The 27,454-nt window shown below is 44.0% G+C and overlaps 1 protein-coding gene across 3 annotated transcripts in view; it reads left to right on the top strand.

Annotated features, from left to right (window-relative positions):
* LOC147027167 (CUB and sushi domain-containing protein 3-like) overlaps positions 1-27,454 on the top strand; it is a 1,179,270-nt gene that overhangs the window by 865,760 nt on the left and 286,056 nt on the right. For all 3 annotated transcript variants that reach the window (XM_085883358.1, XM_085883359.1, XM_085883360.1), the window contains 3 exons: positions 18,620-18,808; positions 18,926-19,103; positions 19,642-19,787. In XM_085883358.1, coding sequence (XP_085739484.1) covers positions 18,620-18,808; positions 18,926-19,103; positions 19,642-19,787 — 513 coding nt within the window. The remainder of the gene's footprint in view (positions 1-18,619; positions 18,809-18,925; positions 19,104-19,641; positions 19,788-27,454) is intronic.

Raw genomic sequence — 27,454 nt, 5'->3', positions numbered from 1 at the left:
AAGTAAAAATTAACTTGTGATTAAATAAGCCTGCCTCAGGCCGAATGGGTGCAGAAGTCGAGCCTCTAACCACTGTTTGTCTGGGCAAACATAATGGAACAGGTGTATGTAACTTTGACGGAATCCAAATTGAAGTTACAAAATAAATTTCTGGTTACATTAGACAACTTTGTCGATCAGTGCTTAAGACTGATTCAGGTTACAATATGAAAGCTCATCTATTTGTGGACTCACTGACTGACACACATACCGATTACAATATCTTCTCCTGTCCCTTTGGGAATGGGCGTAGCTCATGAAAATTACTGCCATCTCCATTTTGAAAGAAATATCAACAAATTCCACTGATTATAAATTAATTCTCATGATGTAATATACACAATATCTTCTGCACTCACATCATTGCAATGATCATACATAATCAGTCACCATTGTCATCATCATCATCATTTCTAAGCCTGATGTTAGTTTAATGGTAGAAGTGGCTGGCTTACGATTCTAAGGTCTTGAGTTCAAGCCCCCTGTAAGACTGTTGAAGTAACACCAGGTCGGGTTGACTCAGCCTGTCATCCTTCTGAGGTCGGTGAAATGAGTACCAGTGTACTGTATCGGGGCACAACATCAGTGGCATAGTCACACTCCAACAAAATGATCGCTACCCAACAGCCAAGCTGTCATCTGTAAGAAGAAGAAGATCCTTCTGAGGTTGGCAAAATGAGTACCAGCTTACTGTTAATGGAGGCAATGCATCAGTGGCACAGCTGTGCCTCCAGAAAATGATGCAGCCAAACAGCCAAAGGCTGCACACGAATAAATAAACAAGCAGTCATAGACTGGTACTTACGAAATCGTCAACTTGACCTCTGACCTTGTCTAATAAAAGCTGTCTCTCGAGAAAGTAGCGACGCAAACCAGAAGTTTCTACGATGATTCTGTACCAAACCTCTCATAAAACATCCGATATTTACCAGAATTTCGACAACCGAGTGTTACGCATACTTAACCGTTACCAAAATTGAAGACAGGATTGAAATTGACTTTAAAACGAGCGCATAATGCCGTGTGTTACAATCCCCCTCATTAGCATAATCTTCAGTTAAGCCTCAGATAGGACACCCGACATAAATCTCATGAAACATCCAATTTTTACCAGAATTTCGACAACCGAGTATAAAGCATACTTAACCGTTAACCAAAAGTGAAGACAAGATTGAAATTGACTTTAAAACGAGCGCGCAATGCCATGTGTTACAATCCCCCTCATTAGCATAATCTTCAGTTAAGCCTCAGATACGACACCCGACATAAATCTCATGAAACATCCAATTTTTACCAGAATTTCGACAACCGAGTGTTAAGCATACTTAACCGTTACCAAAAGTGAAGACAAGATTGAAATTGACTTTAAAACGAGCGCGCAATGCCATGTGTTACAATCCCCCTCATTAGCATAATCTTCAGTTAACCCTCAGACACGACACCCGACATAAATCTCATAAAACATCCGATTTTTACCAGAATTTCGACAACCGAGTGTTAAGCATACTTAGCCATTACCAAAAGTGAAAACAGAATTGCGATCCGAGTTTAAACGAACTCATAATGTCGACCGAAGCAAAAATCTCCATTTCTCCACGCAAATATTTAATATTATTTTATCAAAGTCACAAAACCGTAATATTCGGCCATCACCAACAATCTTTACATAATCCGACGGCTTAGCGAGTCAGGCATGCGACGATAACCTTTATTGGGATAAAAAAATGACTTTTAAACACCATCTTTATCGAAAACACCGTCAGCGCGCACACGCAAAAACTTTACGTGACTCAACGACGCGTCTGCTCGAACGCGCTGCACCACGTGACCAGCCGTGACGCGGCGAGTGAAACATTTCTTATACAATCTTAAAACGCCTCCAAAACTTCAAATTTTTACCAGAATTTCGACAACCGAGTGTTAAGCGTCCTAAGCGATCGCAAAAAAACCGAAGACAAAATTAAAATCGAAGTTAAAACGAACTCGTAACGTCGAACGAAGCAAAAATACTCCATTTCTCCACATTAATTTACGGAATTATGTTTGACCTCACTGTGACCTTGACCTTTGACCGATTTTGACCAAAATCTAATCAGCGCTAGCCATCACGCTCCTGAATAACGTTGTATAATTTGACATTGGTAACTTCTTCCGTTCTCGAGTTATCGTGCCTACAAACAAACACACAAACACACAAGCACACAAACACACAAACACACAAACAAGCAGTCATAGACTGGTACTTACGAAATCGTCAACTTAACCTCTGACCTTGTCTAATAAAAGCTGTCTCTGGAGAAGGTAGCGACGCAAACCAGAAGTTTCTACGATGATTCTGTACCAAACCATCAAAAATCGTAACGTCAACCAAAGCAAAAAATCTCCATTTCTCCATGCAATTATTTAATATTATTTTATCAAAGTCACAAAACCGTAATATTCGGCCATCCACCAACAATCTTTACATAATCCGACGGCTTAGCGAGTCAGGCATGCGACGATAACCTTTATTGGGATAAAAAATGACTTTTAAACAACATCTTTATTGAAAACGCCATCAGCGCGCACACGCAAAACCTTTACGTGACTCAACCACGCGTCTGCTCGAGCGCGCTGCACCACGTGACGAGCCGTGATGTGGCGAGTGAAATATTTTTTTTATACAATCTTAAAACGTCTCCAAAACATCCGATTTTTACCAGAATTTTGACAACTGAGTTTTAAGCGTCCTCAGCGATCGCAAAAACCGAAGACAAAATTAAAATCGAAGTTAAAACGAACTCGTAACGTCGACCGAAGCAAAAATACTCCATTTCTCCACATTAATTTACGGAATTATGTTTGACCTCACTGTGACCTTGACCTTTGACTGATTTTGACCAAAATCTAATCAGCGCTAGCCATCACCCTCCTGAATCACGTGGTGTATTTTGACATTGGTAGCTTCTTCCGTTCTCGAGTTATCATGTTTTGGATGTTTGACCTCACTGTGGCCTTGACCTTTGACCGATTTTGACCAAAATCTAATCAGCGCTAGCCATCATGCTCCTGAATAACGTTGTGTAATTTGACATTGGTAACTTCTTCCGTTCTCGAGTTATCCTGCCTACAAACAAACACACAAACACACAAGCACACAAACACACAAACACACAAACAAGCAGTCATAGACTGGTACTTACGAAATCGTCAACTTGACCTCTGACCTTGTCTAATAAAAGCTGTCTCTGGAGAAGGTAGTGACGGAAACCAGAAGTTTCTATGATGATTCTGTACCAAACCATCAAAAATCGTAACGTCAACCGAAGCAAAAAATCTCCATTTCTCCATGCAATTATTTAATATTATTTTATCAAAGTCACAAAACCGTAATATTCGGCCATCCACCAACAATCTTTACATAATCCGATGGCTTAGCGAGTCAGGCATGCGATGATAACCTTTATTGGGATAAAAAATGACTTTTAAACAACATCTTTATTGAAAACACCATCAGCGCGCACACGCAAATCCTTTACGTGACTCAACCACGCGTCTGCTCGAGCGCGCTGCACCACGTGACGAGCCGTGACGCGGCGAGTGAAATATTTTTTTATACAATCATAAAACGTCTCCAAAACATCCGATTTTTACCAGAATTTTGACAACTGAGTTTTAAGCGTCCTCAGCGATCGCAAAAACCGAAGAGAAAATTAAAATCGAAGTGAAAACGAACTCGTAACGTCGACCGAATCAAAAAATACTCTATTTCTCCACATTAATTTACGGAATTATGTTTGACCTCACTGTGACCTTGACCTTTGACCGATTTTGACCAAAATCTAATCAGCGTGAGCCATCACCCTCCTGAATCACGTGGTGTATTTTGACATTGGTAGCTTCTTCCGTTCTCGAGTTATCATGTTTTGGATGTTTGACCTCACTGTGGCTTTGACCTTTGACCGATTTTGACCAAAATCTAATCAGCACTAGCCATCACCCTCCTGAATCACGTAGTGTAATTTGACATTGGTAGCTTCTTCCGTTCTCGAGTTATCGTGCCCACAAACAAACAAAGAAACACAAAAAGAAACACAAAAACAAACACACAAACAAACACACAAACAAACACACAAACAAACACACAAACAAACACACAAACAAACACACAAACAAACACACAAACAAACACACAAACAAACAAACAGAAACGGAAGTCATCAATATACTTACGAAATCTTTAGATTTCGTAAGTACTAATTCATAATCTCTGAGGGTCTTCTTATTCCATGATCGATATCCTGTATGCATTAGTGCTGTGAGTTCAAATTTGTTTCATTAAACTACTCAGCTCCCAAACTTTCCTTTTTTATTCTTCATAAATTAATGATTATTACTGATTTATTATTTTCAATAAATGTAGTACATCAAGTGGTGTCACAAGTCTTGTTAGGGGTACCAGCACACAACAGCCTTCTCTTCTAAACTCACAAACTAATGTTAGCAGACAGGACAGCTGGCTTTATTCATTCATCTGAAGGATAGCATACTCATTGAGGCAACACCATGCATGCTGAGCACTCGGATCAGGTTTTATAAACAGGCTGGGAATCAAACCCAGACTAGAGCTGCTCAAAAGCAAGTATACGCTACGTTTGAGCCTTTTTCTCAGATCTGTCACTCCATCGCATGGCCTTGAAACAACAGCCGACAGAAAAAAAAAAAGTCAACATGGAATTGTCATTGCACTGTAATCAGAGAAGGAAAATCTGATAAAGTGAATTTTGTATCCACAGGTGAAGTCGGGGAAATATAGATGGTGGCTGCTCAGTTCTCATATCACAGACATGTCGGGGGCCTTTATGACTTCCACCACCTCCTTTCTGCTATTTCACCCTCTTTTCTGCACTGTTTCCCATCCATACTCCCCAACTCCTCCCCCGATACCTCCCAGGTTTCTGCAGGGTGTACATGATCTGCTAGTAACCCACTTCAAGTGAAACACCCAAAATCCAGTCTCACTGCTCACCTCCACTCATTTGTTCTTCGATTCTCTCACCTGTGGAACCATCTTCCTTAACCTGTTCAATTTCATTCTTCCCTGCAGGGTTTCAAGATGGCTGTTCGACTATTCATTGGATCCCACCCCCCATCCCCCGAATCCATACTCATGATCTTTTTTACCTTCATTATCCCTCGCCAAGCCTGCCTCTTCCTGTCCAGGTTATTATGTTTTCTCTCCTCTCCCTCACTCTCCTTTTCGTTTTTTGTTTCATTACTGTTTCAACCCCGGTTCTCCGTTCATCTTATTGCTGTGTTTGAGCATTATACAGCTTGTTCACCGCCTGTGTCCCCCTCCCCCCTCACCTTGCTCTTGTCCGCTCCCATGCCCATTCTCCCTCCAAGGGACCCTCTCGTGTGTCCCTCAACACCGCTGTTTGTGTGTTTACCCCATTCCCACTATGTTCTTTCTGTTCTGTTATGTTGTCGACCATTTTGTGGTCGAGCTCCTCCACAAAATTCAGCTTTGTATTAAAACAAAGGTGTGAGAGACTTGTTTACATCAAATGTTCATGATGGATGTGACAGAGACAGTTGACGTCACTATTAAGAAGGAGGGGGAGGAGCAAAGTGAGAGGAAGAGTGGGATATCAAAGAAAATAATCGAAGAATCAGAAGGATGGAAATGAAGGCATTTTTCTAAGACCAGGGCCTTTCTTTGTATACACACTTTCTGTACATAGAGTGACTTGTTCCGTTAATGTTGGGGTATGGTCTTTGAAAATTTCATAGATATAAGTAACTGTAATTATCAGAGCATGAAATTTTTTTTCTTTTTCATGGTGATATAGTCGACTCTGTAAATCGGTTTTAAAATTGATCAGTAAGAGCTCTTTGTTTAGTTAAAAAATTTTAATCAAGAAATTAGAAAAACTAAACTCCAACCAAGTAAATAGATGTTTTTAAAAATAATAAAAATTTAAAATATTCACCCCCCCCCAAATAAATAAATAAATAAATAAATAAATAAGGGTTATTTGATGCCTTCTTATAATGAAATTGAAGTACTATGAAGGATAAAATTATATTTTAAAAGTGAAAGTAGAGGAGTTGAAGATGAAAACATTAAAATCAAAGGAAAAAGAAAAATATATTTGATCCAGAAGGATAGCTATCAGATTAGGATCAAACGACATGTTGGGACATTTTTTAAAAATGTGAAGGATTTTTGGGAAGTTGGGTGAGTTGATGCAATATTGCCATAACCAGTAAAAAAAAATAACAAGGTTGAAAGAAGTCTGAATGAGCGCGAGTCCATGCGGCATGACCATGGATGCATTCAATAAAAATGACAAACGAAGAGGAGCAAAAGGTGGCAATGCAATTAACGACACACAATACCATTTGACAGATGTGTTACAACAAGGATATGTGAAATCAATCAAGCATGTGCAGATAAGTAATCTGGAGGTTTCATTGGATTATTCGGGTGTGCTGATGCAAGGCTGAATCCCCCACCCTCTCCCATCCTTCCCACTTTTGTCCTGGAAATGAACACAATGTGCAGTTTCCCGTTGCCAACCGAGCTTAAAGCAGGATTGGAATCTGCAATCACCAGATTACAATAAAGAAACCCCACCATCAGAGCCAACTGGGAACATGAGGAGACAAATAAGATTACAAGCATGACTTATTTGTTGTGGTGGTGGTGGGGAAGGGGCGGGGGGGGGGCAAATTGAAGACTCGTACAAAGTACAATGCTTAATTGAGACAAAGTATTCTGGAGGAACCATATTTTATGTGGATAACATCTTAAGATCACTCATGCAACCATGTCACCCCTTTGCCAACCAGCCCAATTTGCAAACTTTGAGTTCAAGAAAAGTACGGAGCCACAAAGATACTCTATAGGGATGTAAAAGAAACCTAGAGACAAGAGGATTCCATTTGGACTGTCAGACATGTGCTTTATCAACACCCGTGAACATCATCTCTCAATTTTTACTTATAATAATAATAATAATAATAACTAGCTAAAACCCCGTCACAGACAGATTCCATTCATTCAACCACCCTCACCAGCTCACCTACACTCGAGGGACATGGACTGGACAGGGCGTGCTTGCCCCCGCCTATTCATCCCTCGCCCCTGCCCCATTCCCCTCCCCCGCCTTCAATTTGCTTACCCCCGCCCAAAAATGTAATTACCCCGGCCCTGCCCCCGCCTCTTCACTCCCCGCGCGCGCGCGCGCGCGCGCCCACACACACACACACACACACACACACACACACACACACACACACACACACACACACACACACTGGTCTCTTGATTCCCCGCCCCACTTGCCCCAGGCCCCTGCCCCCCTGTCCACCCCCTCACACTCAACCCTGCCTAATTCACCCCCCCCGTCTCCCACTTTCAATTTGCTTACCTTGCCCCCCCGCCTCTTCACTCCTCGCCCCCGTCTCAACGAAAAGTGTTTATTCTGCTTCAGAGTTGAAAGTTGACTATTGCCACTATGTGCGATGCACTCTTTCAGGTACAAAGTTTCTTTCAGTCCAGGTCACAGTACCGAGAAAAACGTGACGCGACCGCTAGGAGGAGCACAAAATTGGTCCTTCAGTATTAATATATAGATAATAACGACAACAATAATAATAACGAGAAGGGCACTCATAAGAGCTCATACCTCCGCCACACAATGCCTGATCCATGAGAACATATCGGATCCATTACATTTTTGAGATATCATGCTATACAGTACTATTTCGTTTTTGGCCCGATCTCTCAATGGTGAAGAATCACTTTGAAATTAAATAATTCTCGTATCCAGATCCGGATCTTCACCAAAATTGAACAAATTCTTCCGTGTCACACACCGAACGTGCCCAACAAGTTTCATCTGAATCCGTTCACAACTTTTTGAGACATCATGCTGTATATCATTTTTCGCCCTATTTCTCGATGGTGAAGAATCACTTTAAAAATTCTCGTCGTCGGATCCACATCCAGATCTTCACCAAAATCTAATCATTTCGTCCTTTTCACACGCGCAACCTATCCACAAAATTTCATCTGGATCCTCCCCAACTTCTTGAGATTTCCTGCACACAAACAAACAGACAGACAAACAAACAAACAAACAGACAGAAAGGGGTGAAAACATAACCTCCTTCACCTTCAGTGGTGGAGGTAATATTAATTCATGAATTCCCCACTGTGACCACTCCTTGGCTTTTTTCACAAGATCTTGGCTATTCGTTGTTCACCTTGGCGTCTTGGTTTTCTGTAGGTTTTCTTGTCGTATAGGTTTTTCTATTATCATCGCTTTTCCGAAACCTTGTGAATTCTTGGCTTTTTTTCATCGGCTCACCTTGGCATTTATGAAAATGAGGAGTAGTCACACTGGAATTCCCTCATACGTTCTGTCACAAGGAACTTCAACGCAAGAGGAGGCCATTAGACCCATCAAACCGGCACTACGATTACCAACTTCTGGTTGTTTGTCCGTGCTCTAATTTTTATAAATGCTGAGCATCAAGCAAGGAAGTAGCACATACCATTTTAAAAGTCTTTGGTATGACTTGGCCACTGGTCGAACCGCTGACCTCCCAAACTCACAGCAGACACTCCAACTATGACACCAATAACAGCTCCGGTTTTCCTTCTGTGATATCTTTTCTTCACGAACTTAACCTAACTTAACATCCAAAGCACTTTGATGATCTCCAGGCAGGTAATTTGGACCACGTACCGGCACACAATGCCTCAATCTTTTCATTGGTGCCATTGGAATTTTAATGTTGATGATTTAAATCCAAAAGGGAAAGCTGGATTGATGTCCCCTTCCAAAGGATGGTGTGCTTTGTGATGCAGCATCTCCTTCTGGCACTGAATAAGAATACTCGTTGAATTTTTTTTTTGATCCCTACCAGAGATCAAACCCAGACTTGACAGCTCAATGGCAAGGATGCTTCCAAATGAGCTGTCCTGCCATCATGGCATGAGCTTCTTTGATGCTTTCAGTGCATGTGCAAAGTGTTTGTTGTTGGGTTTGCAAAAGTTTCCAGACTCAGTGGCATAATGGTTAAAGTGCCTGCTCTGAGTCTGGGAGCTAAGATGCTCAAACCACAGTCAAGTCATAACAAAGACCTAAAATTGGTACGTGCTGCTTCCTTGTTTAAAAGTGGGATCAAAAACCTGAAGTGTCTGACACACTCTGTGAAAAGCAATATTTGGGCATTTTCTACTAGTTTGGGGTCTGAGGATCAGATTTAGTTGTGCGTGCAAATTCTCACCACGCTGCGCTACTCCGGCACCCCCTTGAAGGGGGGAGCATGTGTGTGGCAAGCCTGTCTGACACAACTCGGCTATCTATCATTGAAGAATGTTGATTTTGGTGTCAGATGAAAAGTGATCTGGTCCACAACAATTGTGGAACACATTCACTTCAGGTATACTCACATGCATGCCCCCATGAGAAGCTCCCCCCCCAATCCCCCAGTTCATTACGCAGGTGACTGTGAAGCCTCCAGATTTGAAGGCATTGATGATTCCCTCAGAAAGTGCCTCAAGGTCACGAATAAACACAGAGAGCCACCGGGCATAGTTGTTGTGGTCCATGGCAAAGAAGAGGCTCACCAAATCTTTCACGGTTGCGAAGCGGAGTTAGAAACTCCGTTGTCTTTGGGCTCTAATGAAAATATGGATGGTCTCTTCATAACGATAGATGGTGTTTCATTAGGCAAAGGTGACATATTTCCTTGCCATGTCCTCAGTCCAGGCATCCAAACTTTGAGTGGTCTTTGATGCTTGGTAAGCATCAGCAAGTGGGCCTCCCAGTGCTGCCCTGGTCACTTGGTGAGCATATCGGGTCTTCATTGGATTTGAAGTTGTCACAAATGAAGCTGCTGTTCCTAAACTAGCAATGCCACCCTCAGAAATTATGTCATCCCTCCCAGACTTCTGAAGAATATCACCCCATGACCGCCACAGTGCCATCTCTATATGGAGCCACCCCCAACACAAGACCAAATTTTCCTTCTCCAAGGTCAGGATTTGTCCATTGAATTTTTTTTCCGAAGAGCATATAATGATTGATCAACAGCCATCACTGGAACTTGTCCAGGGTTCAGAAGTTCCTCGATGTCCTTCACAACCTCCATCCCACGTTTCACCATGCAATGATCAGCAGCATGTTCATGATGAAAGAGAGGAAGCATTGCTTCAATGACTGGATGTGTCTCATCACCTTTTGTTTGAGATGCATGGGAGCTGGACCACATCATCTGGTCTGAGTCGTCATTTTGCAACCTCCCTCACCGCCAACTGCCGCTGTTTTCAGTGCATCGGGCTTTCTACATCACATTATTATTTAAGATCTTTTGAATCCCATCAGCAGCAACTGGTATCTTAGTCAACCGTGTTCAGTACAGCTCAAACTTCGGTGTAGCTTTCTGGCAGCTTTGTTGAAGATCCACCCTCAACCAAGTTTGTGGAAGCCCAAACTCTTACATTGCCAACATCATATTTTGTATGAGTCTGAAAAATACTGATTGCTCTCCCATGGAAAGAGGATTCTGCAGTGCAAGATGAGGGATTGTGATCAAGGTTGTCAAGAGTGACAACTCTGAAGAGGTTTTCATGTAATACCAAGGGACACAGTTTTGTCTGCTTCTGCTTCTTCGGACACCGTTTTTACCAGTTCCTCTTCAATCGACAAAACACGGGGGTAGGAGATACACATTCCCAAGTCACTTAATTGGGTCACAAGCTTCTTGCTTTGGGGTTGACTGTGTACTTAGAGGCCAAGGTATTCTGGGAGAGGCATTTGACACTTCACCTGTGGTTTCAAACCTTCCATTTTCTGCATGAGTAGTTGGCAAATGGTGTTCGTTGCTGTTACTGTATCTACTTTATCAGACTTGAGCTGCATCTCCATACAATTATAAGTTGATGAGTTTCAGCGGCGGTGAAGGAATCATCTGTTCTGTCTTCACATTCAAAGAGCCTTTGAATCTGAATGGCTGTATGATGGAAGTTTCCCGGCGACAGAGGGCTGCTACTTGAACAATGAGCCTCGCTCTCCCCGAGGGTTCTGAATTGCCTGCACTATGATCTGTTGCATTTGATCTGATACAATCAGATAAATATGTCACCGAGAGCCTGTTTGTTCAGCTAAGTCAAGAAAGTTGAAAAGAACGTCACTCGTCAGTCTAGAAGCATCGATCTGGTCAGAAGACACAACTTTTTCAGTGTAGAATGAGGTCAATTCTTTGAGAGGGACCACCCTTCGCCCTGATTGAATCTCCTCTTTAATAAACCCATAGAGCTGCTGATTTGCTACATCAGAGAGCGATGACTGAGAGACAGAGGGTTTGTCCCTTGTTTGTTGGAAGGTTGTCAAACGCTTTCATTGATACGTCACATCCAGAACGACTGCATCACCACCAGCAAGGATTCGAATGATTCTTTGTCATCACTTTTCTGCACAAAGATAAAGGAATAACATGTATCAGAGCTTGCATGGAAGTAATATGATAATCTTTTCAACTAAATTATTGCTAAAGTCGCAGAACCTACCCATAGCTTCGCTGATGGACCAATTGGTCATCGTATTTGCCAAAAAATTTGGTGAGAAGGAGAAGGAAAGGAAGACAAATTTATCCATGCACCAAGTGCTTTAACATTTCACTCCCACCCCCTCCCCATCCTTACGTCCCGCTCCTCACCCATTTGCCCCCCCACCCCTCATTCGTCCTGATGTCCTTTCCCACTACAAATCTCATTAATAATGACAGGCTTTGACAGCCCCCTCCGTTTTATTTTTTTTGAGGGGTTGAGGGGAGAAAGGAAGGACAAATTTACCTGTGCAAAGGGTGTTTTAACCTCAGTGTTGTCCAGATAAAAAGGGAAATTGTAATACCATTTGCCACCACCACCGGGTGGCGCTACACGGTACACATTCACATAGACTATTTACTCTTCCCTTTCCCGCCACATGAGGCCCCAGTCACGTGGCCGATGTTACCTCCCCCTCCCCCCCAAAAAAGTTGTATTTGGACCCTGAGTTTGGAGTTTGTAACTTACAAGATGTGGCCGTGCACAGGAAACAAAGCCAGAGAGAAAGAGAGAAAGAGAGAGAGAGAGAGAGAGAGAGAGAGAGAGAGAGAGAGAGAGAGAGAGAGGGGGAGGGAGAGAGAGAGAGAGAGAGAGAGAGAGAGAGAGAGCGCGCACGAGGGAGGGAAAGACAGAGAGAGAGCGCGAGGGAGGGAGAGAGAGAGAGAGCAGGAGGGAGGGAGAGAGAGAGCACGAGGGAGGGAGAGAGAGAGCACGAGGGAGGGAGAGAGAGAGAGAGAGCACGAGGGAGGGAGAGAGAGAGAGAGCAGGAGGGAGGGAGAGAGAGAGAGAGAGAGAGAGAGAGAGAGCACAGGGAGGGAGAGAGAGAGCACAGGGAGGGAGAGAGAGCACAGGGAGGGAGAGAGAGCACAGGGAGGGAGAGAGAGCACAGGGAGGGAGAGAGAGAGAGCACAGGGAGGGAGGGAGAGAGCACGAGCACGAGGGAGGGAGAGAGAGAGAGCACGAGGGAGTGGGGGGAGAGAGAGAGAGAGAGAGAGAGAGAGAGAGAGAGAGAGAGAGAGAGAGAGAGAGAGAGAGAGAGAGAGAGAGAGAGAGAGAGAGAGAGAGAGAGAGAGAGAGAGAGAGAGAGAGACCGAGAGACCGAGAGACCGAGAGACCGAGAGACCGAGAGACCGAGAGACCCAACCTGTCCATGTTTTATCTGAATCCATCCACAACTTTTTGAGATATCGTGCGATATATCCTTTTTGGCCCCATCTCTCAATGGTGAAGAATGACTTTAAAAATTAGTCTAGTCTGATCTGAATCCGGATCTCCACCAAAATCTAATCATTTCAGCATTGTCTCACACCCAACTAGTGGGGCGGCTTAGCCCAAATATTCAAAAGAATTGTGCATTTTGTGATACATGCACCAAATTTGGCACAAATGTACATTAATATGTTGCGAACATTTTCAGATATTGGGCCACTTGAAATTCTCTCTTTATATCCGCCATATTGGATTTCAAAATGGCCGCCACTTGAAATCTCCATTTGTTATTATCTCTGGACGTAATGCAGCTATTGACTTGATTCTGGTATCTAAATGTATGTTTTTGGGGGCAAGGAATCCAATGGTAGTGGCCATGATCCAGCACTCACACAGTGATCTGGCACTCACACATGATCCCACACAGTGGCCATGATCGGGCACTCAATGGACGTCGTGAAGAATGCTGTGGAACACCTGAATCCTGGACAGACACCAGTGGTCACCGTTGATCAGCCACTGTTTGCTTTGGCCAAGCAGATACAGTGGAAGTGGCCAGAGAGCTATTGGTGAAGACCAGATAGTGGTGATGTTTGGGGGACTCCACATAGAGATGGCGGCACTGAGGACACTGGGGGACTGGCTGAAAGGGAGTGGTTGGGTGCAAGCACTTGTGCAAGCCGAGATTGCGACAGCAGCGACAGCAGACTCATTCCTCCGAGCATCCCATGTCTTGCGCACAAGAAGAGCACATCCAGTGACTGCAGCAGCACTGTAAATCCTGCAACACCATGCCCACAACCACTACTGTCTGGGTGAAACCAGGGATGCAGAGTACCTTCCGGAGTTTGAAGACTGGTGTTGCCAGAGAGGAGAAGACATCCCCCAGTTTCACTACTGAGCAGCCGTGCTGGAACTAGAACTGTTGGTTCTAGTGTATGTGCGTTCTCTCAGGCAGGGATCGTTAATGATGTACCTCGATGCTCTGACAGAGCTGGTCCCCTGGTTCCATGCACTGGATCACACCCACTATGCAAGGTGGATACCAGTGCACCTGAAGGACATGGCCGAACTCACCATCAAACACCCAGATGTAGCCAGCAAATTCAGGGAAAGCCACTTCACCGTTTAGAAAACACAGAGGGTGTTCTCTTCAATCCCGATTGACCAGGCACATGAGCAGAATAATGCCTGCATCAAAGGAGACCGTGGAGCAGTTGGGCTCACTGACAACCCTAGTGCCCTACGTCGCTGGATGGTTGCAGGACCAGAAGTTGCCAGGGTGATCGAAGAATTCCAGGATGGGAACCAACACTGGAGATGGCAAACAGCAGACACACGTCATCATGATCAGACGCCAAGTGTGCAGGCCTCATTTGTGAAAGATGTTCGCTCTCTCGTCGGTGTCATAGAGGAGATGGGCAACCCATTCGAGGAGGAGAGTCAGGATGTAGTCAAACTGGACACAAAGGAGATCACAGATCCTGCTGCTGTGGAGACCGTGATGAATGCCAAGAGGATTGGCCAAGAGCAGTTTGAGGCTTTCACCAGAGAGTGTCTGTTGGACAGAACAAAGGCAGTGGACGCACCCATTCCTCGTAACAAGCTGAAGGTGTTCAGCACTTCCACTCCAAGAAGCCAGAGCATAGGTCAGCAACAGCTCGCCTCCATCAAGAATGACCGTGAACTCATCGCACACCTGTACATTGGCTGCCAGACGAGGGATGGAAATCTTGAGGAGTTCTTTTGTCATGAGAATCAGGCATGTCCTCCTGCATTGTCTGATGGTGGAAGCCTCTGCACTGGTACCAAGAGTGATCTTCTCACATGCTTGGAAGAAGTCTCCGACGCAAAGACAGACTCCTGTCACGACCTGTATTGTGCTTGATGGAGCAGCCATCGTCCAGATGCTGAAGCCGGCTGCATCAAAGACCTTTGAAGAGTATGCACAACAGATCTTCATCCCATATATGTCCACGAAGCTGCAAACTGTGTCACGCCTGGATCTGGTCTGGGATACTTGCCTTGCTGATTTACTGAAAGGTAGTACACGTGCGAAGTAGGGACAAGGTGTGCGGAGACATGTGGTGGCTGCCGCAGCCATACCAGGAAACTGGCAGAACTTCCTACGAGTGGACAGCAACAAGACCGAGCTGTTCAGGTTCCTCTCAGCAGCTCTCATGGAATGGTTTGACCAGGAGGACAAGCAACTCGTCATTACTGATGGAGAGGCAGTGCTCAGCAAGCCACTACTGCCAGATCTGACCTCACTCGCCACATGTAACCATGAAGAAGCTGACAGTCGGATGTTGCTGCATGCATCTCACGTAGTCCAGCATGGACACCATGCAATACTCATCTGGACTGTAGACACCGATGTTGTGGTGCTGGCAGTGTCCCTGGCACAGGAGTTGCAACCAGAAGACAAACTGTGGCTGGCATTCGGAACAGGCCAGAGTTTCCGATACCAAGCAGCACACGAAATAGCAGCTGGATTGGGACGAGAGAAGGCTCGTGCACTGCCAATGTTCCACGCTCTAACTGGATGCGACACTGTGTCTAGTTTTCATAGACATGGCAAGAAGACTGCGTGGGCAGTCTGGACGGTACTGCCAGAACTCACTGAGGCGCTGCTGCTGCTGTCCTCTGCACCTCGTGACATACCAGACGATGCAATGCGCATCATCGAGAGGTTCGTGATCCTGTTGTATGATCGAACCAGCAAATGCACAGACATTGACAAGGCCAGGAGGAAACTCTTCGCAAGGAAGAACAATGTGCAGCTCATCCCTCCAACGAAGGCAGCTCTGGAGGAACATGTCAAGAGGGCAGTGTATCAAGGTGGACATGTGTGGGGTCAGATACTGCTGCTAGCACCAGAGCTCCCTCCACCAACCAACTGGGGTTGTTCAAGGACTGGAGAAGGACAGTACACACCTTACTGGACCAGGCTAACTGAGGCAGTTCACAGCTGCATTGAGATGGTTTCTTGCAAGTGCAAGAAAGGGTGTGTGAGGCGCTGCAAGTGCAAAAAGGCTGCCCTTCAGTGCACAGCCCTCTGTGTGTGTGAAGGGGACTGCACATGACGATGAGTCAACAACATACATGTACTTGTGGCAATGCTGAACTTGTTAACATGACACTGTTTATGTACACGTATCTTCAGTACCGGTATATACCTAGCCTCAGATACCAGTTCACCTAGCCTCAAATACTAGACCATGTAGCATGTCAGTATTATTCCGAAGACATTTACAGAACTAAGACATTCTTTTCAAAGTATTGTGTTGAATCCAATATTTGCCTTGATAATTTCCAAATTTAATTATATAACAGACTGTGATAGATAATATTAAGTTTAAAATGGTACCATTGGATTCCTTGCCCCCAAAAACATGCATTTAGATACCAGAATCAAGTTAATAGCTGCATTACATTCAGATATAATAACAAATGGAGATTTCAAGTGGTGGCCATTTTGAAATCCAATATGGCGGACATAAGGAGAGAATTTCAAGTGGCCCAATATCTGAAAATGTTCGCAACATATTAATGTACATTTGTGCCAAATTTGGTGCTTGTATCACAAAATGCACAACAGGTTTGCTATGCTGCTACACTAAGCCTGACCACAAAATTTCATCCGGATCTGTCCCCAACTTTTTGAGATATCTTTATACAGACAAACCGACAAACAGACAGAAAAGGGGTAAAAACATAACCTCCTTCACCTTCGGTGGCAGAGGTAATTAGATATTTCTGATTTAATTTTAAATTAATTAATAAAATTTCTCAAAACATGTTTTCACTGTGTCATTATGGGGTATTTTGTGTGGATAAGTCACAAAAAAAAATCTCAATTTAATCTGTTTTATATTCAGGCTGCAACACAACAAAATGTGAAAAAGGCAAAGGGTGTGAATACTCTCTGAAGACACTGTATATATGATAGAGGGTTCAATTCTGGAGGAGTGGAGGACAGGGTTAATTGTGCCGATTATGGAAGGGGAAGGGTGATGTTCAAGATCCGGGGAAGTACAGGGGCAGTACACTCCTATGTCATGTCATCAAGGTGTTGGAGAGGATTCTGGATGGGAGGATACGGAAGAGTGTGGAGGTGGAGATCGAAGAAGAATAGCAGGGGTTTAGAAAGAGCTGTGGGATGATGGATGGGATGTTCTCGCTGAGACAAGTGATGGAGAAGAGGTTGGAGGTGAAAGGTGAGATGGCATTGGGATTTGTGGACCTGGATAAGGCCTTCAACATTGTCTCGAGAGAGATGGTGATGGCGACACTGAGATGGATGGGAGTGCCGAAAGCAGAAGTTACGTTGGTGAAGGGATGTACAAGGGAACGAAGGAAAGAGTTTTCGTTGGTCCCAGGATATCTGAGGAGTTCAGTGTGAGCATCAGTTGGAGGCAGCGAAGTGCTCTGAGTCCACTCATGTTTATCATAGCGATGGAATGGAGCTGGTAAGCAGGAAGGTAAACTTGAGGGGTATTCCGGGGAGGATGTTGTATGTGGACACTCTGGCAGGTGTGGTGGAGAATAGGTGGGAGATACAAGAAGTACTGAGAGTGGAAGGAGTCATTTGAGAAATATGAGTACGGAGAAGACCGAGGTGATGTGGGTCGGGCAGCAGAGAAAATAAATAAATATCAGGTTTGAGTGGAAGGACATCAGGCAGGGAAATCGGTTTGAGTATCTGAGCAGTGATCGGGGTTCGCAAGTGCAAGCAGATGTGCGGAGGAGGATTCAGGTAGGTTTGAATGCATGGAGGAGGGTTGAAGGAGTTATGTCAGACAGAAAGATATCAAGAAAATTGAAAGGGAACGTTCTGTCGTCATGTGTAATGCCGGCCTACCTTGAGGGTCTGGAAATGGTGGCACTGACGGTGAACTGGGCACTTGGTGCAGATGGGGGGAAGAGAGAATGGCAAAGAGAGCAGATGGGTTGAAGGAGCAAGGTAGGAGGAAAAAAGGTAGACCGCAGTTAAGATGGGAGGACTGTGTGAGGAGGGATACCAGTGCGGTGAGGGTGTTTGAAAGTGGAGAGTTGGCTGAGGACAGAGGGAAGTGGAGGAGTATCATAGTCAAGGCAGGGGAGAAGCTTGGTGCCAATGGACCTCCCCCCCCCCCATTATTAAGGGAAGAGGAGGAGAATGAGAATAACAATTCGTAGCTTAAACCAATTTTGAGTTGGTCTTTCAGAAACGAATAACAATAAGAAGAATAACAAATATGCACTTTTGGGTCTCATTTTTCAAGTTCAGCGATGATGTCCCAAAGGTTAATAAGTGTCATTGGATGGGGAATTCTCTGCAGATGATTGATAGATAATTTATAGGTTTATGAGTTTTATCTTGGTGGATCTTTTTGAGGATTAATGTTGTACTGAGTTAACGGAGTGTCCGTCCCATTCCCCCATAATAAGTCTACCGACTTCTTGAGAGCAAACGTTATCAAATGTAAAATGGCAAGGTCCAAGATTGGCTGGAGCTAAGATTGGGTGCTCTTGATTTCTCATTCGATGGCGACCAAACAACCTGGAATATCAACTTGGTGGCTTTCACAACAGAGCCTTGTATACTGAGTTACATTCAGTACAGCAATTAATAATTTTTTCCTTCCCTTCCAGAAAGCTACAATGATGTTGCATGACATCTGATGAGAATATCATCAGATGTCACGAGACATTTCTGTAGATTTTGTTTCTTCGCTTTCTAATGTTTCATCTCCTTTCATTTTTCATACTTTCTCCAACCAGCATACCAACTCAGCTTGTGCCCTGATCCAAACCCATTTGCCAATGGCATTGTGCATGGCAATGACTTCTCTGTGGGTCACTCGGTACTTTTTGAGTGCTTCTCAGGATACCAGCTCATTGGCCACATGGTACTAACCTGTCTACCAGGAGCCAGTCGTACCTGGGACAACTCACTGCCCAGCTGCGAAGGTGCGACTAAAAAGTGATCGATGCACGCTCCTGATTGCAAAAAGTTGATCTTAATCGTTGGAAAAAAACATCAAAACAATAACTATTATTTATTTTTCAAACCTTTCCCACGACTAGCTCCTTGTGGAAGAAACATAAGCGACATGAATGGAACCATCTATTCACCTGGATACCCAGCTGACTACCACGAGTTGCAGGACTGCATCTGGGTTATCTCGGTCCCACACGGCTATGGAGTCTTCATCAACTTTACGCAGCTGCGGACAGAGCCCGTCTATGATTACATCACCATCTGGTGAATACAGTGTGTGGATGGTGCATTTAATGGGGATAGTTGCAAGTTTATTGGTTGTTTGGAGCTATTTTGTGTTTTTTAACAATGCAAATTTAATCAAGGATAATAGGTAAGCCTTGAATTCAGCAAACAGAGTACAGTGTTCATTGATATGTCTGCACATTCGCTCATGCAGCCAGCTTACGATGGAGGCATTGATCACAACATTTGAAATTCCAACAATCTCTTTGTCTGTATCGATTGATCAGAGGAGAGATCGATCAGACGATTAACCCCTCTTTTAATTTGTCGATAGAATGTGATCTACTTTCTGAGCTGTTAATTTGATCTCCTGCTTGATTTGATGTCCTTTCTAAGATTAGATCTCCTGCTGTCTAAGCTATTCATTGAGGCTATTTGTTGGTGAAAAGTTCCCTGATGTTATAAAGTAAGATGATGCTTTGGAGAAGGACAGAAAGCAGACAGTTACCATGGTAATGAAGTTCTAAATCTGGAGCCTGATGTGGCTTTGAAACACTGTGGTTTTTGACTTGCACAGGGATGGTGCAAGCAACGATTCCCCAGAATTAGGTCAGTTCAGCGGGAACACGGCACTGGAGTCTGTCTCCGGTCGATCTAACCTCGTCCGAATCAAATTCCACAGTGACTTCTCAACAGGAGGCTTCTTCGTGTTGCATTACTACGGTGAGTTCATTTATATGACAAAATATCACCAAATACCAACTGTAGGAAATGTCTTAAAGACGACATTGCACATGCAATGCCTCGGAGATTCAACGTATGACAATGCAATTCATAAAACTGTTTTTTTTTCTTTGTCATTGTGTGCTGGCTGGGTCTTTGTCTACTATGTCATGTTTACATTCACAAAATGTTCGATGAATGGATGTACAGGGTGATTGTTTTTTTTAATTTTATTAGAGAACCCTAAATAATTCCCATACACAAAAAACTATATCGCTTCGGAACCTAATATTTTGCATAAATGTAGCCTAATGTTACAAAAAAAATGTGACCTCATCCAAACAAATGATTACCTTAAATCCACACAATTGTGCTTGTTGTGCGAAATATCTCAGAGATTTCTTCGGGCTTGCTTCCATCCGTTCCTGTACTTCATCGACTTTCTCTGGTGTAACAACACTTGGCTGGCGCATGTGCTTTTTAACTTTCACGCAGCCCGTTTCTCTGAACTGCTTCACCAGTTTTTCCATTTCACTGATTTTTGAAGCTTTCGGATGATCACAAAAGCAACTTTTAAATGCAATTTGACATTCTCTAATGAATGCATTCTTGATGTTATGTTCGACGAGAAACGTGCGTTCTTCCACAGTGGGTGCCATGGCGTGATCAAGTGAAAAGCACTAAACGGCACTGCGCTGGATCACGTGATAAATCATGTCATACCCGATAACTCTCAGGATCATGTCATGTCTTTCTGTAACATTCGGCTATATTTTCACAAAATATTAGATTCCTAACTAACTAACAGATATAGTTTTTAGGGTGCTCAAATAAAAAAAATCACACTGTATGTAAATGTATATGTATACTTATGCATTACATATGTATATTTAAACACATATGTGTGTGTGTGTCGTTGGTTGTCTCCATATTTCGGTTTCAGGAGGTGGAAAAGACTTGTAATGCCCGTGTCTGTCTGTCTGTTTTTTCTGTCTGTAAATCTGTGCGTATGTATACTTCCATATATTTTCGCTTTGATTTTTTTTTCACTGCAACCGCTTGACCGATCGATACGAAACTTTCAACATGGGAGAGACTCCCTATTAGGTCATGTGGAGGTGGGTCGGTTCGTTCAGTTTTGTTGTGCAGATCACCAATCTAAACAAAATTCACCCTGTACATTCATGAGAACACACCATTGAAATTCCTACTTGTTTCCATATGCACAAGTTGACACACCGACAGTTATTACCATTTGAAATTACCGCCGTGAAGTGAGCGTGGCATGCTTGTAATCGCGGAGGAAATGACCAGGAAACAACAAATCAAGATGGCGGCGCCCATGGTTGTTGTGTGATTTCGAGTGATTTTTGGTCTTTCAACAACAAAATATGCGTTGTTTCATACACTTGGGTGGGGAGGATGATGAGAAAGTGACGCAATTCACGGATAAGAGCTGGCGTAAGGAATGCGAGTGTGCGAAGGCTTGGTGCGATGCCGCAGATAGTGAAACTATCAACAAATGCCGTTTGCTGGCTGATAAAATGATGAAACTGCTGCCAATGACTGATCCTCCTGCGGATGCCGGCTGTCACCGGTTCTGCTATGCGTCGTTTTGTAACAATGATCATATAAAACGTGCTGAAGCCAGGAAAAGGAAATCAGAAGCCAGCACTACTGCAGTTTCTGCTAGAGCCAATGAGATGGTGGGCGGGCTCGAAGAAGAGGGGCACTCATACCACAAAATACGTAGAAAATCCCTCAGAGCCTCTGTAGAAAGGGTGGCTGGCAAATCAGCTTGTGTACTACCAAGAATTTGTAAAATATGCCCAAAAAAAAGACAAATTCATCCGTGTCAAAGGAAAATCTCAACGTGATCAGTTGTCCCTGGCAGAAACACAGGATGGAGGAAAGCTGAGGGAAACTGCTGAGCAGAGGAGAGATGAACGTGATGTGAGAATAATGACAACTATAAAGGATAAAGACTGTGTGGCGCTGGAAGTTTGTTATCACTGTAAATGTTATTATGAGTATGTGAATGACACATACCACAGACAGAGTGAAAGTAAACTCCAAACTCAGAAAGTGAACTATGACTCAAAATTTGACATTTTCTGTGATAAAGTAATCCAGGTAAGACTCATTGATGGAAAGCAATCTATACATATGAAGAAGTTGTGTGAGATGTTCAATGACCTACTCAGAGTTTGCGAAGGTCAGGATAAGGCCAACTACCAGGCAACAAGACTGAAGAAAAGACTGCAGGAAAGGTACCCAGACATGATTTTCTATCGTCCACCAAAAATGTCTGAGAGCGAAGTGGTGTACATGAAGGACATTGATATTGGTTCCATTGCTCAGGCTGCTGTTGTAGACAGTAGCTCTACAACAGAAACAGAGTCAACTACAGAGGATGAAGCCAGCCAGGGTCCACAAGCAAGGTGACTCAGGCCTTAATTTACATGTTCTATACTTGGGAGCACTCATGGTGAGGGATGACCTGAACAAACACCAAAGTGTGGACATTACATGGCCCTACTTGGAAATGGTGGAGCTCGCACTAGGGCTTATACGGGCAACTCGTACTTCGAACTGGCCGAAACACCTTGCGATCATGAGAGCGTCAATTCCCTGGTACTTTGCATACGATCACCTAAACTATGCAAGGTACTTACCCATTTACTGGCTGTAAATGGCCGGGCGAGAGCACTCCCACCCAGACACCTATCAAGCGTTCATGGACGGAAAATGGACTGCCCAACGGCATACTCGTTATGGATTTAGTAGTGTTGCGTGTGATCAGATCATAGAGCAGACTTTAAAAAGGGACAACAAGACCAGTGGAGGCATCATTGGTTACACTCAGAAAAGCACAGCTGTGAAGAAGTGGATCCTGTCCCAACCAGCACGTGCGGAAATCGCAAAGAAATGGGAGTCCATGGCGGGTATCCACGACGAGCCCCGAACGAGAAAGGATTTGGATGTGTCGAGCTCGAAGAAGAATGAAGCAGTGGTGGTACAAGTGATGGACACAGTACTTCAAATGATTAACCCTTTCTCCGGTGCTCACCTTGAACTCGTCAATATTAGTTCAGGTGTCATCGCACCGCCAGCCACTTCCGCGGACTTGATGAACGCGTATGTCAAGGGAGAGAATGCTGTTGTGCAATTCATGCGTGATCGGCTTCTCTCGGGTGAGGTCCCATTCTTCAGTCCGATTTCGAAGTCCAAATTGGCAACTTTCTCGAAGGCGCGAGGCAGGTCGGTGACTCCCCACCAGCAGACGCCGAAGGTTGAAATTGCGAATGAACATCGTCTTTTCACACGACTGCTGTTGATTTGCAAGAAAAGCAATGTAACACTCCACGATCTGCTCGCGTACGCACTGGTGAACATATCTTTCCCGCTGGCATCCGGTGATGGTTTGATTACTAAGACGGACAAAGCCAAACTCCGCAACTATATACTTACTGAAACTGTGGCCCAATTTCCATGTGGACGCTATGCCAATCCAAGGTGCATCAATTGTTTATGGAATGGCCATTATTCAGGCGATAAAGGCTGGTTCACTGCCTAACACTTTCGGCAAACTGTAAGAGATGGTGCTGAACATCGTAGTGGCCAAAGCACGACATAACCAATCTTCGAGACTGGACGTGGTGTTTGATACTTTCTCAAGTATCAGCATCAAGTGCCTGGAGCATGCCAGATGAGCGGGCAGGGTGGGCGATCTTCAGGTGCGAACCATCTACGGATGTGATCAAACCCTTCCAAAACAGTGGGCCAATTATCTCCTGAGCGGAGCCAACAAGGAGGTGTTGATAGAGTTCATCGTCGAATCGTGGACGAGAAACATCTCTCCATCAAAACTGGGCGACATGCTGTTGTACGTCAGTCATGCTGGCAAATGTCAGAAAATCAAGGCGTCGAATGGTGTCATGACTGTGTCGTCAGTACCTGAACTTGAATGTGACCATGAGGAAGCTGACACGAAGCTCCTGCTACATGCCGCTCACGCGGGACAGAATGAAGAGTCGGTGCGCATAGAGAGTTTCGACACCGATGTGTTTGTGTTGGCATTGGCTCACTCGAAGTCGATTCGAGCACGAAATTTCCATCTGGTCACAGAAAGTCTCAAGGACATTATCGTCGTTGACATTAGGAAGCTGAATAATGCCTTGGAAAGTTCTGTCTGCGATGCGTTGATAGGTTTGCACAATTTCACGGTTAGTGATACCACCAGTGCATTCCATGGTAAGGGCAAAACAAGGCCATTCGACTTGATGATGAAGGGTCCCCATCTCATCACCTGTTTCGGGAGCATTGGTCGAGAATTCACGCCAGATCAGAATATCATTCACGACCTGGAACAATTCGTCTGCGCCGTGTACAATCAGCCGACCATGAAGAGTGTGGGTGAGGCTCGCTACAAGCTGTTCTGCAGCCAGTCGCTGGGAGAACAGTAGTTGCCGCCTACAAGCGACGCTCTGATGCTGCATTGCAAAAGAGGGAACTATCAGTCTGCGATCCACCACCGCGCGACTGAGAGGTTTATAGAAGCCCCTTCTCCTACATTTCACGGATGGGTGGAACGCAACGGAGCACTGACTGTTCACTGGATGAGCAAACCACCAGCGCCGAAGGAACTGTTAGAGGCGATGAAATGTAATTGCAAGAAGACGAAATGCGAGACCAACCAGTGTTCTTGTCGGTCAAAAGGACTGTCCTGCACAGAGTGCTGTGGGTGTCAAAACTGTACCAACAATGAACAGACCCGTGCAGAAATAGAACTTATGGATGATGAAAGTGGAACTGACGATGATTCCGACTACGAACTGTGAATGCGGGTGTCACACCGATTTTGCTGTGGTGATCTACTACACAGTAGTATTCAGATTGGTTAGCATGTAATAGTGGACTTGAGTTTTGTAATAGCAGCAGTCAAGAGCCTAGTTCAGCAACCGCTTCAGAGCAAGAAATACTGGAGTTATAATGCAGTAATCTTCTTGTGGTGGTTCCACTTTTCATCAGGCTGAGTCGTGCAGTCTCTTTGTCTTTGATTTAATCCGTAATAGCCAATGTAACTGTCTTTAATAGCCAATGTAACTACCTTTAATAGCCAGTATGGCTGCCTTTAATAGTCAATGTAACTACCTTTAATAGCCAGTATGGCTGCCTTTAATAGTCAATGTAACTACCTTTAATCGTCAATGTAACTACCTTTAATAGTCAATGTAACTGCCTTTAATAGTCAATGTAACTACCTTTAATAGCCAGTATGGCTGCCTTTAATAGTCAATGTAACTACCTTTAATAGGCACTGTAACTACCTTTAATAGTCAATGTAACTACCTTTAATAGTCAATGTAACTACCTTTAATAGTCAATGTAACTGCCTTTAATAGTCAATGTAACTACCTTTAATAGCCAGTATGGCTGCCTTTAATAGTCAATGTAACTACCTTTAATAGGCACTGTAACTACCTTTAATAGTCAATGTAACTACCTTTAATAGTCAATGTAACTACCTTTAATAGGCACTGTAACTTCCTTTAATAGCCAGTGTGGCTGCTTTTTAAGCAAAACGTTGCCTTGGTCAATTTGAAAGCCTGTCTGGTCGGTCCAGACGTTTTCGGCCGGTAAAAACTGCTTCGGTTTACGAACTTTAATTATAAACATCTTTAATAACAGTGAATAGGGTTTTCTTTGATAATATATAACTCTGTATAAACATATTGTATCATTTTAAGACCTCACAAGAGTTTTCTTTGACATACATATCGGTCTAACCTTGATTCTTCATTTCTGTGTCAAAATCGTGCTTTCATGTTCGGTGTATCTTTAATTGCCAAAAATGACCAATTGTGTCACATCCTCGACGTGGAAACACGTGGATTTGGACTCAGCGTCTAAAATTCTTTAAGTATGCCAAATTTCATCCAGATTGGTGATCTGCACAACGAAAATCATTTTCTGAAGGTCATCGCGAGTACCTCCACATGGTCTCTATGGAGAATATTTAATTGATAACTCTGATGTCCTAGGTCACATGGTATGGCAGCCCTATTGGATTAAAGGAAAGAATTGTACAGCTTCTCAAAACCGCTCAATGAAAAAAACTGAAACTTGGAATATATGACCAACTCTCCATGGGGCAAATATGGTGATAACAATGATGTCATCGGTGAAATGGTCTTCCTGGCAGCAATGGTTGAATCAAAATCCTCATTCGAAAAAGTTGAGATCTGATTTACGACCCCATGCGAGTGAAGAATTAAATTTATGACGTCATCAGTCATGTGGTATCCATGCGTTCTTCTGACACATGATCAGGGGCAGAGGTGAGATGAAGCAGGGCACCAGTGATCTCCAGCAAGGCATTCCATGCTGCCAACGCAGTCTTCTTGCCCACCAAAAGCTGACACAGTGTCACAACCAGTCACTAGCCTGGTGTTGGATTAGCAGTCAGGGTGGTGGCTTGGGATCCTCAGGTCCTGAGTTTGAGTTACGTTGGCCACTGAATTAACATTAGGGGGTTGACTCAGCCTGTCATCCTTCCGAGGTCGGCAAAATGAGCACCATTATACTTGTAATAGGAGTACTGCATCAGAGGCATAGCCACGCCTCTAACCAAGGATGCAGCCAGCAGCCAAAAAGGCAGCACACGATGGGAACAACCAGTCACTGCATGGAACATTGTAAGGGCAAGTGACTTGTCTCATCCAATACCACAAGCAGTTATTTCATGTTCAGCCAGATAGCTGTTCCCTCCTCTGAAGACCACCCAGAGCTCAGGTTGGACAGGCAATGTCTGGGAAACTATAATGATGAGGAACATCTGTGTCGACAGCGTGTATAAGTATCTTCTGGTGGTTTTGTGATGCATGTGCGGCATGGAGCTGCAAGCGGGTGTCCGCCTCTTCGTGGTTGCATGATACCAGTGAACCAAGATCTTCTCGAGTAAGAACACACAGGACTTGAAACCCTTCTGTGGCTATGATTTTCTTGTCCTGATCCTTGAGTGAGCTGATGACATGCCTTAAAAGGAAGTCAAAGATTTCCTTCTTATTTTCATCTCTGCACAAATCATTCTGCCAGTTTCCAGGTGCAGGTGCAGAACCAATGACATGTCTGTGCACACCTTTCCCATGTCTAGCCGATGTTAGGCCCATGTGTTTCATTCGTTGAAGTGTTTAGCTATAAGGGATGAACACATCTTCAGTATACACATCAAATGATTTTTCAGTTCCTGGCTTCAACAGCACCATCAATGATTTTACAGGTGACATCAGGTGGTTGGAAATTAGCCTCAACTCGGCCTTCAAGGGAATCCAACAGATCGCTTTTAGTATGATCGCAATGTATTCAAAATCCAACAGATCACAATGACATCATCGTTTGGTTTACTTCTTTCAATGAGGGGCTCTTTGGTAAAGTCCTCAAACTTTTTGTGACCAATCGTCTATGCATCCTATACAGTCTTCACTGCAGACTGCAGACAATCTCTTGGGTATCCAGGACTAGCTTGTCTGTACTCTCCTCTAGAAAATTTCCAAGTTCCTCCTTGGTTGCTGCAAGATACTGCATGCACATCCTTTGCAAATGTCTTCTGTGCACTTGGCATCTGATCATGATTATGGTGGCTGTCTTCCTGCATTGTGCTGTGG

The sequence above is a fragment of the Eptatretus burgeri genome, chromosome 5 (assembly GCF_056783735.1).
Source record: "Eptatretus burgeri isolate ZD-2024b chromosome 5, Ebu_testis_v1, whole genome shotgun sequence".
Taxonomy (NCBI): domain Eukaryota; kingdom Metazoa; phylum Chordata; class Myxini; order Myxiniformes; family Myxinidae; genus Eptatretus; species Eptatretus burgeri.
The sequence above is the reverse complement of the archived record's forward strand: the minus strand, read 5'-3'. Positions and strand labels throughout refer to the sequence as shown.